At 40.0% G+C, this 16,631-nt stretch overlaps 1 protein-coding gene across 2 annotated transcripts in view; it reads right to left on the bottom strand.

The window, feature by feature from the left end:
- MYOM1 (myomesin 1) overlaps nucleotides 1–16,631 on the bottom strand; it is a 164,415-nt gene that overhangs the window by 55,732 nt on the left and 92,052 nt on the right. The window contains exons 17-22 of one of the 2 annotated variants that reach the window (XM_032654459.1): nucleotides 13,103–13,227; nucleotides 8,379–8,562; nucleotides 7,732–7,906; nucleotides 4,018–4,139; nucleotides 2,552–2,839; nucleotides 175–371 (exon numbers count right to left, since the gene is read on the bottom strand). In XM_032654459.1, the coding sequence (XP_032510350.1) occupies nucleotides 175–371; nucleotides 2,552–2,839; nucleotides 4,018–4,139; nucleotides 7,732–7,906; nucleotides 8,379–8,562; nucleotides 13,103–13,227 (1,091 nt within the window). The remainder of the gene's footprint in view (nucleotides 1–174; nucleotides 372–2,551; nucleotides 2,840–4,017; nucleotides 4,140–7,731; nucleotides 7,907–8,378; nucleotides 8,563–13,102; nucleotides 13,228–16,631) is intronic. The other variant, XM_032654458.1, reaches the window with a different exon arrangement.

The raw sequence follows: 16,631 nt of genomic DNA on the forward strand, positions 1-16,631 counted from the left end.
TTTGTATATTTGTCACAAAAGTCATGTCACTGCAGGCAAAGGACACTGGAGAAATGACAGGAATCATTGACAAGGTGCTGGGCATGTGCATGTATGTGCATGTGTGTGCATTGTGTGCATGTGGTGTGTCAACAGACATATGACACCCAGCACTACTGAAGGCCACACACTTACCTTATATGCCTCATCACTGACAGCTTTGATGTTGGCTTCTCTCCATCTTCCTGGTACCCCGTCAATTACTTCTCGATAGTTCACATAATAGCCCGTAATTTCAGCTCCTCCAGTCTTATCTGGTTGCTTCCATCCAAGAACCATTGAGTCACGAAAACTTTCAAGACAAGTGATATCATAGGGTGGAGATGGTGCCACTGTTGCAATATGAAGAGCTCATGAGTGGACAGAAATGCTTCTATGATCCTACCTGCATCAAACTGTCTCATTGGTGACACACGTGAGGGCACTAGGTCCTGTAGTGTAAAACTAAAACGTGACACCAGCAAGTAACTTAGCATCAATTTGGTATGTGAGGAAAAAAACTGACACACAGTAAAAACTGCACCGCAATTATTACTCCAAAGATAAAAAGAACCTGTCCCCTCCACTCCCAAGGAGGAATAAGTTTTGAGATACTAACAGCAAAATGTTAGTATTTCTAACAATATCCTGGAAATATAGCTAACAATATCCTGAAAAATGATCTGTTCCCCATAAGAAGAAATATTTTTCCCAAGATATATATTTTTGTTTCTTTTTTTCAATACTTTATGTATCTTTATTGATTATTTTTCATCCTACTTTGTATATCTCAACTCTAAATTTTAGGACAGAGGTACATGCTACCTCTTCATTCCTAAAGCAATAGCATGAAAAAGTAAGATATTTTTGTTTCTTTATGTGGTTTTGTTTTCATTTGCTCCCTGAGGAAAATGACATATGTATATCAATTTCTGCCTTGATTCGCTTATTAAGAATTTCTGTATATTTCCAAACAGTTAGCATTTCACCACTCAGGTCCATGTACCCTTGTGAGACCTTACAACTATATAGGTTCTGTCTACACACAGAAAAAAATCATATACTGGAGCTCAGCTAAATGCCGTGTTAAAAATCTTTTTTAAAAAACAGGAACAATCAGCCATGTGATTTTTCTCTTAGTATAATACTTTTTGCTGCAGTATTTTAAACCTGATGCTCGATTATTATTCATATGGCACAAAATACTACATAGCTGCCACTGTGTTTATTAGTGCTTAACCAGAAAAATATTTGGATGTGGTTTTAAAAGTCTTTCTTCATTTATGTGGATTTGTTGATGAAACTTTCAGTCAACTACTGAAATTATGTTTTTTTGATAAAGAAAGAGAGGGTGGGGTGGTGGAAAGAAATCCACTAGATGTGCAATAACATTAAAAAGAATTTTCTGAATATTTATTTGGATTATCAGAGATAAAGGAACTATCTCATTCTTATTCAAAAAGATTCTCAGAACAATAAAGATTTTAAAAAATAAAATACGTTTTTTCTCTTTACCCCATCACCAACCTCCTTCATTCTTTACATTTTAAAGAAAAGCTTTCTTATTCTCTCTCTCTATTTCAGAGCAATGTTGAATATAAACTCTCAAATGAATACCCTATCTCATCTTGAGTTGAAGGGGCAAATAAAGGTGTCAAAAAAGTAGAGAAGGGCTTCCCTGGTGGCGCAGAAAAAAAAAAAAAAAAAAGTAGAGAAGGTTACAGAAGTTAGGGATGGGATATATATAGGGGATGGGTGAGAGGCATGATATGATTTACCAGTATATGCTTATCATTTCATTTTTATTTGATAAGAAAAACATTGTCTCCTAGAATATATAAACCACAAATACCAAATATCCTAATCAGAAAATTCTGATTACTGATAATTAGTCTTTCTATTCTAATTCTGATTAGGTAATTAGCCTTACTGATAAATAGTCTTAAGTAAATCAGTTCTGGGAATGTGGATCATATATAATAGAATATATGATTATAATGCCCTGTTAAACTTTTCATGACAACTCAAAGAGATATTGTTTCTTATGTTTATTTGAATTAAATGTGAAGGTAATTTGAAAACCTGAGGATGAAAAACAGAAGTTAAAAACTATGATCCTGATAAAATGTTATTTTGTGAAATATTTTTCCTATCCATTTATTACCAAACACGGATATTTCGAAAGACCTCCCATAGGCTATGAGTATCAAATCCTTCCCCTCTCATATCTAACTCTCTTAGCAAAATGAGGCCAAAGGTGTGTCTGCTTGTTAAACCAAAGAGACTCTATAACCAAATTACTTTAAATATTCTATTGTCATTAAGCACAATGAATTATGTGTCAAAGCCAAACCCCTATAAAATTATTTTCACAACTCATTAAACAAAAGTATTACAAATGGATAACTGAAAACGTGAAATTAAGAATGAACACTGATGAAAATGAACACAGATGGAAGAAGGTGATCTGGACAACGAGTGGTGAGGACACTCATGGAAACAGACAGGACGCTTTTACTGTTTCAATTCTCACCTAGATCCTTCTTCTTTTTCAGAGGGTCAGACTTACTTTCCCCCTTAACAGCTGCTTTCTGTTGTGGTGGGGAAAGCTCTTCCTGAACTGTTTCACTTACTTTACTCACTTCTGTTTGGCCCAGGTTGTGAGAGCTACTGGGTAGTGAAGGTTTGTTAAATTTGCTACCAAGCAAAGCATCTTTCTTAAAAGTTGGCTGGGAGGTGTCATGCATGCCTCCCCTGGGGTCTGTTAGTCCACCTGGTGTATCACTCAGTTCAGGCCACACAGCTGGAGACACTCCTCCCCCTACAATTGCCAGATAACAACAGAAACACTTTGAACCAGGACACAGTACAGAGTGCTCTTACTTCATAGAACAAACGAGAAAAACATTAGCACCACAAACAGAGCAAAAGCAATCTTGGTTTAACGGAAATCACTTGGTTTTGCAAGAAATATGGAAAGCATACATTTCACATAACTTACACCAAGGAAGCATTTCAACATTTCCATATTTTCGAAATAGAAGAAATGAGAACAAAAAAATCACAGACAGAACAGGAACCATTCTGATTTGCAGGACCCAAGTAAATATAAGAACAAGCACTTCTCAGACATTTCTTGAGAGAGCTCCATTATTCAACAGAATGGGGGAAGAAAGGACCATAAAGTGCACAGGAGACAAACATTGAAGATCCTGATTATATAACAATAGAGTTATGTACCTTACTGATATAGTAATGGTCTGTACCTCCCAACTTCAAAGACGCATGTTCACTATGTCTTTATAATACAAACATATTCTAAGGAATGTTAAAAAGTAATATGGGGTGCTAACAGAAGATAACTGATATTAAATAATCTTTCTCTTTAAATACGTGCTACTACATCACAGATTTCAATTTAATTGCCCTGAAATACCTGGGTCCCTTTCACACCTTGAGATTGGAAGGTACATCACTGTACATACATATAATTACTTTATTACTGGTTTTATTCTGTTGGTTACTTTGCCAGCAGAGATGAAACATATCAAGCAACCACACACGTCTCGCACAAATTTTAGCAGTTTATAAAAAGCAGGTTAATGTGCTGTTACTGAGAACAAGCCAGGCTCTGCCGCAGACGAAACGGCTTTTAGGTATGAGATGCTCTGTGTTACGGGTGATATACCACCTCATGGAATTGGATGGCACTTCATATTCCCGGGGTGAGCATGAAGTTAGAATGGAGATTCACACAATGGGAACTATCTGAGGAAACTTGGACTGGTGAAGATGAAAAGGCTACAGATGCACAGAATCTGGATAAGTGATGAAGATCTGTAAAATGACAGCTGTGGAAGGTTAGAGGTCACCTGGAGTCAGAGACAATGATCATCTGAGGATGGAATCATCGAGCAATATTAGAAGTTTTACACAATTTCTGAAGAGGATGGTACCTTTCGTTGTAACTTAGAAAAATTCATTTTTCTAAGAACTTACCAATAGCAGCTTTTACTTCGATTGCTTCTGAATCTTGTGAATATTCACTAAGTCCAGCTGCGTTAACTGCTCTGACCCGGAAAATATAACTCTGACCGGTAGTCAATCCATGACAAGTAAACCTGAAAGGAAAGAAAGTTTTAAAAAAACTTTCCCAGGAGGAAGGTTAGGGAAGTTGATTGTTAGCTTAATGGAATGATCTGGCTTTATGAGAATGATTCATTTTTTAAAAGGAAGAAAAAGATGTAGAGAGATGCAGGTAACATATGTACATTAAACAAGAAGGCACCTCAGGCAATTTTCTAAATTCACTCTGTCAAACGATGAGGAGTCTTGGTTATCCCCTGAACAAACATCCTACCCTTTTGAGCCTTTGTGTGCTTATCAGTAAAATGGAGATGATAACGCCTACATGGTAATTTTTGTGTGAAGATTGACCGTAAAGTATATATAGCACCAGGGGGGCGGGGAGGGATACATTAGGAATTTGGGATTAACAGATACACACTACTATATATAAAATAGATAAACAACGCTTGTTTATCTATTTGTACTGTATAGCACAGGGAACTATATTCAATATCTTGTAATAACCTATGACAGAAAAGAATTCAGAAAAGAATATATATTAAACAGAATCACGTTGCTGTATACCTGAAACATTGTAAATCAACTATACTTTAGTTAAAAAATTAAAAATAAAAACGTTAGCAAAAAGTATATATAGTACCTATTACAGGGTCTGGCTATAGGAGGCATTTAATAAATAATAGGTGGTATTAATAACACGATTAATGACTATTTCAGGGATATACTTATAGCTGTAAGGCACTGGCTACCTTAGTCATAGAGGCCTACTCACTGCCTCCCTGCATGCCATGGAAGGTACAATTACTTGAGAAATTGACTCCAGAATTGTTATTTGCATTTAAGGGTCCAATAATGAGGTGTGAATCCACGGGCAGTTTGACACATAAAACAACCCCACTCTTCAATAGCTATTATGGCTATAAAGAAAAACTGCTTCATGAATCACTGTAACAGTCTAATGCATCCTGAGGACTGTAAGCAGAGGAAATAACTGGTCTGCTAATGACTCTATCACTATTAGCATGTTGAAATATTTAATAAGGGCAGTCATAATGTAGGCCAGCTCAGTTCAGTAAACATTTATTAAGCACTTCAGTGTTCCAGACACTGAGCTAGGTACTGAGGATACAAAGATGAATAAAAAATGGTGCCGGCCCTTGAGCAGCTCCGTTCTATTTATGGAAAGGCAGACTCTGCCTACCCTCCATGAAAATTTCTAAATAGTCCCCAGGAAATGTGGAGAACTCAGAGTAAACGTGAAGTACACAAACAGGCTAAATGAATCTCTTGCAAAACATATTGCCTTCTCCCGTTAACTGGTTTGTCTTCATTCTCTCCTGTTCTGCAAAAGGAACGACTCATCCTCTGGGGGTCCTTGGACATAGAAGTGGCCAAGTCAGAAGCTGCCTAACAAGCCTGCTTGACAATTGGGATGGGGTGAGTCTCCTCTGAGGTTGGTCCTAAATCAAAGGAGACTCAGAATTTGGATGCAGGCCAGAATTCATCATCAACTTGCAAAGCTGGTCGATAAAATATTCAAAAGCAAGAAAAAGTAACCCTCCTCACATTAGAAACAGATACAAGGAGACAGCAAAGTATTCTGAATGTCTTTATTTTGGTGTTTATCTCTCCTCAGCACTGGATTTAACCATATTGGTGTTCAAAATTTGTAAAATGTTGATACTTTTTTCTGCTCATTTAAAATGCCTGCATAATTTATGACACTGGACAGCTACATGAACAAGAATCAAACTGGACTACTTTCTCACACCATATACAAATATAAACTCAAAATGGATTAGACTTAAATGCAAGATCTGAGACCATGAAAGTCCTAGAAGATAGCATAGGCAATATGCTCTTTGACATTGGTTTTATAATATTTTTTTGGCTCTGTCTCCTCAGGCAAGGGAAACAAAAGCAAAAATAAACAAATGGGACTACAGCAAATGAAAAAGCTTTTGTACAGTAAAGGAAACTATCAACAAAATGAAAAAGCCACTTACTGAATGGAAGAAGACATAAGCAAATGATATATCTGATAAGGGGTGAATATCCCAAATATTAAAAAAAAAACCTCATAAAACTTAACGTCAAAAATCCCCCAAACAACCCAATTAAAAGATGGGCAGAGGATCTGAATAGATATTTTCCCAAAGAAGACATACAGATGGCCAAAAAGCACATGAAAATATGCTCAACATCATTAGCCATCAGGGAAATGCAAATCAAAACCACAATGAGCTATCACCTCACACCTGTCAGAATGTATATTCTCAAAAAGACAAGAAACAACAAGTGGTGGCAAGGATGTGGAGGAAAGGGAATGCTCATGCACTGCTGGTGGGATGTAAATTGGTACAAACACTATGGAAAAGAGTATGGTGGCTCCTCAAAAAATTAAAAATAGAACTACCATATACCATCCAGCAATTCCACTTCTGGGTATTTTTCTGAAGAAAACAGAAACACTAATTCAAAAAGATACATGTGTCCCTATATTCACTGCAGCGTTATTTACAATAGCCAAGATATGGAAGCAACCTAAGTTTCCTCTGATAGATGAATGGATAAAGAAGATGTGGCATATATATACAATGGACCGTTACTCAGCCATAAAAAGAATGAAGGCTTGTCATTTGCAACATGGATGAACCTAGAGGGTATTATGCTAAGTGAAATAAGTCAAAAAGAGAAAGACAAATACCATATGATTTCATTTCACTTCTATGTGGAATCTAAAAAACAAAACAAATGAACAAACGTTAACAAAACAGAAACAGACTCATAGATATAGAGAACAAACAGTTGTTTGACAGAGGGGAGCAGGGTCAGGGGTGAGTGAAATAGGTGAAGGGGATTAAAGGTTACAAACTTCCAGCTACAAAATAAATGAGTCATGGGGATGAAATTATAGCACAGGGAATATAGCCAATAATATTGTAATAGCTTTGCAATGGTGGCAGATAGTAATTAGACTTATCGTGGAGATAATTTTGTAATGTATAGAAATATTGAATAACTATGTTGTGCACCTGTAACTAACATAGTGTTGTAGGTCAATTATACTTGAATTTAAAGAATAATAATAAGGGACTTCCCTGGTGGTCCAGTGGTTAAGACTCTGTGCTTCCAATGCAGGGGGCACGGGTTTGATCCCTGGTCGGGGAACTAAGATCCCACATGCCACGCAGCATGGCCAAAAAAAAGTAATAAATAAAAATAAAATAAAATGTCTGGTTAATTTACGTTCGCTAGAGCCTATTAGATCCTTGAAATCTAGTATCACACTGGGTATTAAACCACGAACAGAGGGTTAAAAAGGACAAACAGCATACAGGGAAAGAATCAGAAAAGAGCTATGAAATGATGTCTTATCATAGCTGGCATTGTGTGTTTCTAAGTGTTTAATATCACTAGCAATCCTTTTTTCAAATGTATGGCTGTAGACATGTTCAATTTTAAGTTCATCTGGATATTCAGAGCATAATGTTTTTAATAATCTCCCTGTGTTTGATGCTTGTGCTGCTGTTTGGGTCCATGTCTGCGGTCCTTTCCTCAGCCCCTGTGGCTCCAGTGTCATACCCCCACTCCACCCCCACCCATCCTGCATATTGCGGTTACCTTGTACCCTTCACGGGGTTGTTGTTGCAGGGCTCCCACTTGCCAGATCCAACAATACTTGACTCTATGTAGTACCCGACCAGCTCCTTAGCATCTTTGGATTCCTCCCACGTAACGACAACTGATGTGTCTGTATTTCTGCTTGGGATGATATTGCTCGGCGGCTTGGGGATGTCTGAGAAAAGAGGGAAATGATGGTCCAGCCCAATGTGGTTTAGAAATTCATTCTTATCACATGTGCACAGACATGCACACACATATATAAATTTTACACTAGTAGTCACGTCAAACACACAGTTCTTTTATAATATATTTGTTAAAGCAGAAAGTTTTTTAAAATATGCTAGTTTGGGAGTACAATGAGAAACTAAACACCCAGGAACATACCAACCCCTTCCAGAAAAAAATACATTAGCAATACCGTTGAAACTCTTGGAGAAGTGTACTTTTCATAATAATTCATAATAATGAAAAATTTTAATGTATCAGTCAAGTACAGTCATCAATTACATTTATAATATGAAAAAAGGATGTCATGATTTTTACTTTTGAATATATACGTATTCCAATAAGATTCTTGCTTTGGAATCCTCTCTTGAACTGAAGTTAAATAAGTTTACAGTGGCTCAAGCAAACTCTATACTTACCAAGTTTGTCCTCGACCATGGTCACTTCCGTTGCCTCGGAGGGCTCACCAACTCCTGCTGAATTGGAACAGCGGACTCGGAACCGGTAGGATTTCCCCTCAGTCAAGTCAAACAGAGCAAAGCGGGGAGACTTCACAGGGAGCTCCATGTTCACCTGCTGCCAGTTTTCTGTTCCTGCATCACACTGCAGCCAGAACAGTGGAATCCATTGAAAGCACAGAAAGAGTAAACTGGAACTCTAAGCCAGGCATCTTGAAGTTCGTTTATCTGCCAACAAACTACTACGTGTTATGCAAGTTGGACTGCAAAAGAGATTTGGGGGAAATGGGGTATGAAACATCTGAAGTACACAGGATTATCTAAATCAAATATGGCTGTATTGTTGAACAAATATGCTGCTTTAATACTTCACTTCCTTTTTAACTAAATAAGATCACTGGTCTACTTACAAAAGTCCTTAATTTATTTAGATGATAGTTTGGGGTCAGATACTTTTCTAATTCTTAGGGTAGGTAATTAAATTTAATATGCTATGTTAGATACTTATACTTAAATTTCCATTATGTTGTTACGAACTGTGTTATTTTAATTGCGTTTTATTTAATGTCTCATAACATCATGCAGGTTTGTGCTCATAAACCACCTCCTCAGAAAGGCCCACTTGATCACCCTCCTTCCATTACCAATCTGAAAGCTTTATTTGCTCCTTTCCTATCTCTCTGTATCCCTTACTTACTCTGCTTTATTTTTCACCAAAACACTTATCAACACTTGAAATTAAATTATTTATTTGTTGTCTCCTTCATTGGAAAGTAAATTCCAGTGAAACAAGTTCAGGGAGCTGTCTTGTTCACTGCTATACCCCAGAGCCTGGAATTGTTATCTAGCACATAGTAGATAATCAACAATTTTTGTTTCTGAATTAATAAATTTTTCTGAATTCTGAATGCATAAAGTTAGTGTAAGATAAAGAAAATGTTATTTTTTTGCCCCTATTTTAGAATAAATAATGGGGAAAACCAATTTAAAGATATTTTATCCTTGAAATTAAATTGATCTACAGTGACTTTGAAATCCCTGAAAGAAGGATGTGGTGTGTATTTGAGCTTAGGTACAGAATACAGTAAGAAAACTATCAGCAGTCTTCAGTAATCCTTTTTCCCTACTATTATAACTTGCAGCTCGGCCCAAGGTAGCAGAAGTGACTTCGCTCCAGAACTTCTGAACAGTCTTAAGAGACTTTTCTGGGAATCCAAACCTTGTGATAGACTGACCAGTTGTCAAGAATGATAAAGCTGGGGGACAATAAGCTTATTGGTGCGTCACTCAGCATAACCTTCATTGACTTGAAATGAGAGGCAATACGGTATGGTGAAAAGAACTCAGAGGCACCGATTCTGGTCCTAGCTTTGGTAACGACGAGATATGTGATCCTGGGAAAGTCACATTAGTGTCATCACCTGTAAAATAAGCGAATTTGACAAGCTAACCTCTGAAGTCCCTTGCAGTGCCTTTTATGATAATGTGTCAGTTGTGTGTGGGAGGGTAGAGAGGATAAATTCCCCCAAACAGTCAATCTGCTCCCCACTGAGGGACAGAATTCTCCCAGACTTTTTATCCTTTAGTTTATGGCTTTGATTCATTTTGACATTTTCTCCCTTAGGGAACACATAAACATTTATCAGTCATTTACACTTTCATAATAAAAATAGTAGCTGCATTTCAGTGTGCTAAGAACTTTACCCCATTGTAACTCTTTAATCCCCTCAACTGTGCTCTGAAGTAGGTACTGTGGAGGTAATATTGTGTGATTACTGAGGTTTTCCAGAGGAGACTTAGGCTTGGGAAGGTTGAAAGGCAGCAGTGTATAAGAGCTGGATATATGGACCTGAGCCAGACTGCTAGGGTTCAAATCCTAGCTCTGTCTCTTCCTAGTTGTGTGATCTTGGGCAAATTATATACCCCATCTATGCTTCAGTTTCCTCATCTACAAAATAGACATAATGTAAATGAAAGTATTTCCCTCATAGAATTACAGTAAGAATTAAGTGAGTTAACACATGCAGAGCTTAGAACAGTATGTGGTCCTTGTAAACATTAGCTATTTTTATTCCTTTGATAGAAACAGAGCTACCAAGTAATACAATCCTTGCCTCTGACATGACCAGACTTCTGATAGGGGAATGAGAGAAAGAGCTGAAAACATAAGACATCTGGGGAAAAATTGGGGGGCTGAAAAGAACATAGTAGGATGGAAGGGTTGGGAGTGCTGAGACCCGATTTATCTAATTCCTCTCAATATCAACCATTTCAGAGCTCACAGACATGGCATAACTGGTTGCAACCTGTCACCATGACAGGCAAGTTCGTCCTTTATGTGCAAATCCCACTTAAAAAGTTCCATGAAGAAATGAAGCACAGGGGTAACCAAAGAGGCAGCACGGCTGTAGGCGTGAACATCCTGGGGATGGAAACTCGCCACAGGACGAGAGCATGGGAACATCTCCCTTAAGAAAGGTCAACGTATTAGATAGAAGTGGTTCATCGGAGATAATCTGAGACTTGGCTCAGGAGAATGGTCTAGCATTTGGACAGTTCCTCTGTAAATGTGCCCCAGGTCTCTGGATGTGTGCTGCTCCCCTACTACCTCAATGTCCTGGCCCTTTTGTCTGTCTGTGGTGCCTGTACAAGCCTCTTTACCCATGCCGCACTCATAAATGTCCCTTCTGTTCCATACGAACAGGTGCAGTGTGGGAAGAACATTTAAATTTTAACCTGGCTCACGTATTTAGGCCTGGAAAGGTGACAGACTTTCGTGGAGAAATTCGAGTTTATGTGACCAGAGGAGATGCTCAACAGAAGCTAAAGCTGACTCATCTCAAGAAAAGGCCTCGGTAGTAGGTTCTTACTGTGTCATTATTCTAAGAAAGATGGTAATTACTGTCACAGAGCTTATTCAGAACTGTCTTCATGTGGAGCATTTCAAAAGGATTCACTGGGGAGGGTGTATTAAACACCACAGGAAGTGAATGTTTATCACTCTTTGTCTTGTCCTCTATTAAAAAAAATTGAGGGAAAAAATTTTTAATCAAGAATGCTACTCAAGTTATATTTTATTTGAAGCTAATATCTAGAAAATATAAAAATTAATAAAAATAAAAATTTTTAGTATTATTTTGATAAAATCAGAATTTCTTTGAAGATGTCCATATTACACGTTGAAGAGATGATCCGCTTATTGTTACCGATTTGTTAGGGATAAGAAGCAAGTGAGGAAAGCTCCTCAAAGATGTGAGTTAAATGTCCTCATCAAAGAAAAGTATAATAATTAATAAAGGGAAACCATAGACCCTAGTGTTTTTAGCTCCGGTATAATTTTCTCAAGAGCTGCTAATCAGAAATAATTAAAAGGCCATAAAGATAGTCGAATATTGCTTTTATGTTGTTACCTAATTTGCAGATGTTTACCTACACCTATATTCCTATGATATCTATTCTCTTGTAATAATTGTCAGGGAAGGTGATCTAATAATAGGTGTTCTGAAATTAAATGATCAGAGTAGCATTAAAGGTAAAAGAGAGGACTTTAGGAAAATTAATTGAGCTCCATAACATTTTTGCAAAAAAAAAAAATGACCTTTTCTATGATTTTTCTATGAAAGCAAAATGTAAATGATATCTTAACATGCTATCACAGAATTTTATAAAAATAAAATATAACAAAAAAGTACAAACAGTTGTTTCATTCATTGTTCTAAAAAGTGGTGCATAACTGCCAATAAAAATGTTCTTACATACAAGATAAGATAAACTTCTTTTAATTTTTTTCAATTATATCCTAATCAAAACCTTCTTAACAATGGATTTTGAACCTCAGTTTCAGCACATTCTCTTTAAATGCCCTTTTCCAGTACCAATGTTCCCTTTAGGCGCGGACTTCCTCCGCCCACCTCGGGCCCTGTGCCTTGCCTGGCAGGTGCTCCCCTGTGCACTTGCAGCTGGGGTAGCTCCCCCAGATAACGTCTTGTCCAGGTCTTGCTTTTCTCCATTTTCTCAGCATAAATACTTATTAGAACTCCCCTCAAATATGGGTATAGGATAGATTCACATGTAATTCTCATCATTCCACCCATTTTAGGCCTTCATTGTATGCTGCCCTCCAAGATAACTACAATATAATTGTAAGATATTTGAGGGAAAGAACTAGCCAGTATCTTTCTTGATTGTAACCCCTGACCCCACCCTCCCACCGGCACTTAGAGTAGTGCCAGCCAAGCTCGAGGGAGCATGTGAGGACTTTCTGTCTTCACTCTCGCAGCCGTTTGAAAGTATTGTATCTTCTATTCCTCTCGCCCATCTACCCTTCCTGCAGAAGGACAAGTGCAGAGAGATGAAAAGGCATTTCTAGGGCAAGGGAGACAGAAAAAGTGTCGAGAAAACAGTATCACAGAGGCAATCTACAGTTTCAGGAACATTTCTCTTCTTAGAACGGTTATGAGTTGGGGTCTGTGGACCTTGTAGGAGTCTATGGGTGACCCTCAGAGATCCATAAACCCCCTGAACTTTAAGGCAAAGTTCTGTGTGATACACATTTTTCTATAGAAATTGTTTACAGTTTATAAGAGTTTAAAAAGTTTAGGACACAATAGAAATTTAATCTCTACTTCCTTAAAGAAATCTTGAAGAAGTGTTAAAGAGGTATAATGTCGATCCCAGAGTCTTACCTTTTCTACAAAGTAGAGGATGCCCTCATGGCCACGCTGACGGGGGGGCTTCCAGCTCAGCACCACGTAGCTCTGTGTGGCCTCGATGACAGAGAGGTCTGTGGGAGGCCCGGGAACAATACCCTCTGAAAAACAACAGGGAATAGTGAGGGGCACACACTTGGGAAGCCCAGGGCACTCAAGAGTCACAGAGGGAGGAAGAGCTAATTACTGCTCCACAGTAAAAAGAAGTACCTTGTCTCTAAACTTCTTCCTAAAACTTTCATTCATTCATTCATTCATTCAAAGCCACAATTTTACTTTCTTTGCTTGACAATTTTAATTTCCTTACAGTCCTGAAAAACAGTAGCAATGATACAAGTTATGTTTTCTGCACATCTTACTTTTTTAAAATAAATTTATTTTATTTTTGGCTGCGTTGGGTCTTTGCTGCTGCGTGCAGGCTTTCTCTAGTTGTGGCGAGCGGGGGCTACTCTTCATTGTGGGGCGTGGGCTTCTCAGAGCGGTAGCTTCTCTTGTTGTGGCTGGCAGGCTCTAGAGCACAGGCTCAGTAGTTGTGATACACGGGCTTAGTTGCTCTGCGGCATGTGGGATCTTCCCAGACCACGGCTCGAACCTGTGTCCCCTGCACTGGCAGGTGGATTCTTACCCACTGCGCCACCAGGGAAGCCCTTCTGCGCATCTTAAATCAGCTTTTTGACAGAATATCTTTTCAAGTATGCTTGAGTGGCAAACAACCTTGGAATATAGAAATAGTATATCCTCTAGGTCAGAGAGTTGTTTCTGACCAGAATAGTAAAGATGTCTTTCTCCAAGAAACTTTGAGTAGATTGGTGAGCAGCTCCCTTGTAAGACTGGGGTTTCCTAAGGGCAAGCTTTCTCAGCTGTGACGCAGATCTCTGCATGGGCAGCGTCCACATGTGTGGCTCCACATCACCCTGTGGGGTTCAGGGAAGCAGGGGGACCAGTGAGAACACGAAGCTCATGCTGTCCGCTGTGCTGTGGGTAACAGAGCCCTTTCTCTCTGACCCGGGAGTCTCATGCCTTTTGTCAGCATCTATGAAACTGCTATGAAACTTGCTGGCTCGTAAGTAGGGTGATGTTTCAGACCCTCTACAGTTCTTGACATTGGAGTGGCCCTTCCATGTGAAACAAGTAAAGTAATGAGCAAAATATATGAAATGACCATTTATAGACATTGGACATCAGTCATCATAGGACAATGATACCCCATAGCTGGAAAATTAGATGAGCCCTACCACTGTCCCAGCTTACTGTCTGGAGGGAGTTTCAAGGCAGCAGCTCAGGAAGAGAAACCCAGGTGGAGCCTGGCAGTCTCCCTGAGTGGAGGAGAAGAAGCTGTAATTCCAGGGAGGGCAAAGTGTGCACAGAGAGAGTCATGGGGAGGAAAAGGCTTCACAGAGAGAAAGGCTTCAGAGACTTGAGGGGGTCCCTTTGGAGTATTCACCTGAGTATTGATCAGCACACGCATACAAGGAAAGCACCTGAGGCCAGGAACACCCACACAAAAGAACTGGAGGGAAAAATTCTCAAAGCTCTCAAAGGACCTGGGAGAGTTCATCTTCCCACCAGCCAGACTGGAAATCTCCTAACTCATGGGGCATCCCGTAGAGTACTCAGAAAAGTACTACCTCTGAAATTCAGCCAAATTACGGCTACACTAAAGGCTGCTCTGATTCCACCAAACAAAAGCAAACCTTGAAAGAATCAAATTGTTTCCCCAGAACAAAGCTCAAGAATATTTATAGACATAAAAAAATATCCAACACCAAACAACATAAATTCAAAATGTCTGGCATGTCATAAAAAAAAAAAAAAAATGGAGGATCTAGGGGAAGATGGCAGAAGAGTAAGACGCAGACATCACCTTCCTCCCCACAGATACACCAGAAATACATCTACACGTGGAACAACTCCTACAGAACATCTACTGAATGCTGGCAGAAGACCTCAGACCTCCCAAAAGGCAAGAAACTCCCCACGTACCTGGGTAGGGCAAAAGAAAAAAGAATAGGGACGGGACCTGCACCAGTGGGAAGGAGCCGTGAAGGAGGAAAGGTTTCCACACACTAGAAGCCCCTGCGCGGGCGGAGACTACGGGTGGCGGAAGGGGGAAGCTTCGGAGCCGCAGAGGAGAACGCAGCAACAGGGATGCGGAGGGCAAAGCGGGGAGATTCTCGCACAGAGGATCGGGGCCGACCGGCACTCACCAGCCCGAGAGGCTTGTCTGCTTACGCACCCAGGTGGGCGGAACTGGGAGCTGAGGCTTGGGCTTCGGTCGGAGCGCAGGGAGAGTACTGGCAGCGTGAACATAGCCTGAAGGGGTTAGTGCACCACGGCTAGCCGGGAGGGAGTCAGGGAAAAAGTCTGGACCTGCCGAAGAGGCAAGGGACTTTGTCTTCCCTCTTTGTTTCCTGGTGCACAAGGAGAGGGGATTAAGAGCGCTGCTTAAAGGAGCTCCAGAGACGGGCGCGAGCCGCGGCTAAAAGCGCGGACCCCAGAGACGGGCATGAGACGCTAAGGCTGCTGCTGCCGCCACCAAGAAGCCTGTGTGCGAGCACAGGTCACTATCCACACCCCGCTTCCGGGGAGCCTGTGCAGCCCACCACTGCCAGGGTCCCGGGATCCAGGGACAACTTCCCCGGGAGAACGCACGGCGCCTCAGGCTGGTGCAACGTCACGCTGGCCTCTGCCGCTGCAGGCTCGCCGCGCACTCCGTGCCCCTCCTTCCCCCCAGCCTGAGTGAGCCAGAGCCCCAGAATCAGTGGCTCCTTTAACCCCGTCCTGTCTGAGCGAAGAACAGACGCCCTCCACAGACGTACAAGCAGAGGCGGGGTCAAATCCAAAGCTGAACCCCGGGAGCTGTGCGAACAAAGAAGGGAAAGGGAAATCTCTCCCAGTAGCCTCAGGAGCAGCGGATTAAATCTCCACAATCAACTTGATGTACCTGCATCTATGGAATACCTGAATAGACAACAAATCATCTCAAATTGAGGAGGTGGACTTTGAGAGCAAGATTTAGGATTTTTTCCCCTTTTCCTCTTTTTGTGAGTGTGTATGTGTATGCTTCTGTGTGAGATTTTGTCTGTATAGCTTTGCTTTCACCATTTGTCCTAGGGTTGTATCCGTCCTTTTTTTTTGTTGTTGGTTTTTTTACTTAAAAAATTTTTTTTTTCTTAATAATTATCTTTTTATTTTAATAACTTTATTTTATTTTACCTTACTTTATTTTATTTTATCTTCTTTCTTTCTTTCTTTCTTTCTTTCTTTCTTTCTTTCTTTCTTTCTTTCTTTCTTCTTTTTCTCCCTTTTATTCTGAGCCGTGGGGATGTAAGGCTCTTGGTGCTGCAGACAGGAGTCAGTGCTGTGCCTCTGAGGTGGGAGAGCCAACTTCAGGACACTGGTCCACAAGACACCTCCCAGCTCCACGTAATATCAAACGGCAAAAATCTCCCAGAGATCTCCATCTCAACACCAACACCCAGCTTCACTCAACGACCAGCAAGAT

Source organism: Phocoena sinus, chromosome 14 (assembly GCF_008692025.1).
Source record: "Phocoena sinus isolate mPhoSin1 chromosome 14, mPhoSin1.pri, whole genome shotgun sequence".
Taxonomy (NCBI): Eukaryota; Metazoa; Chordata; class Mammalia; order Artiodactyla; family Phocoenidae; genus Phocoena; species Phocoena sinus.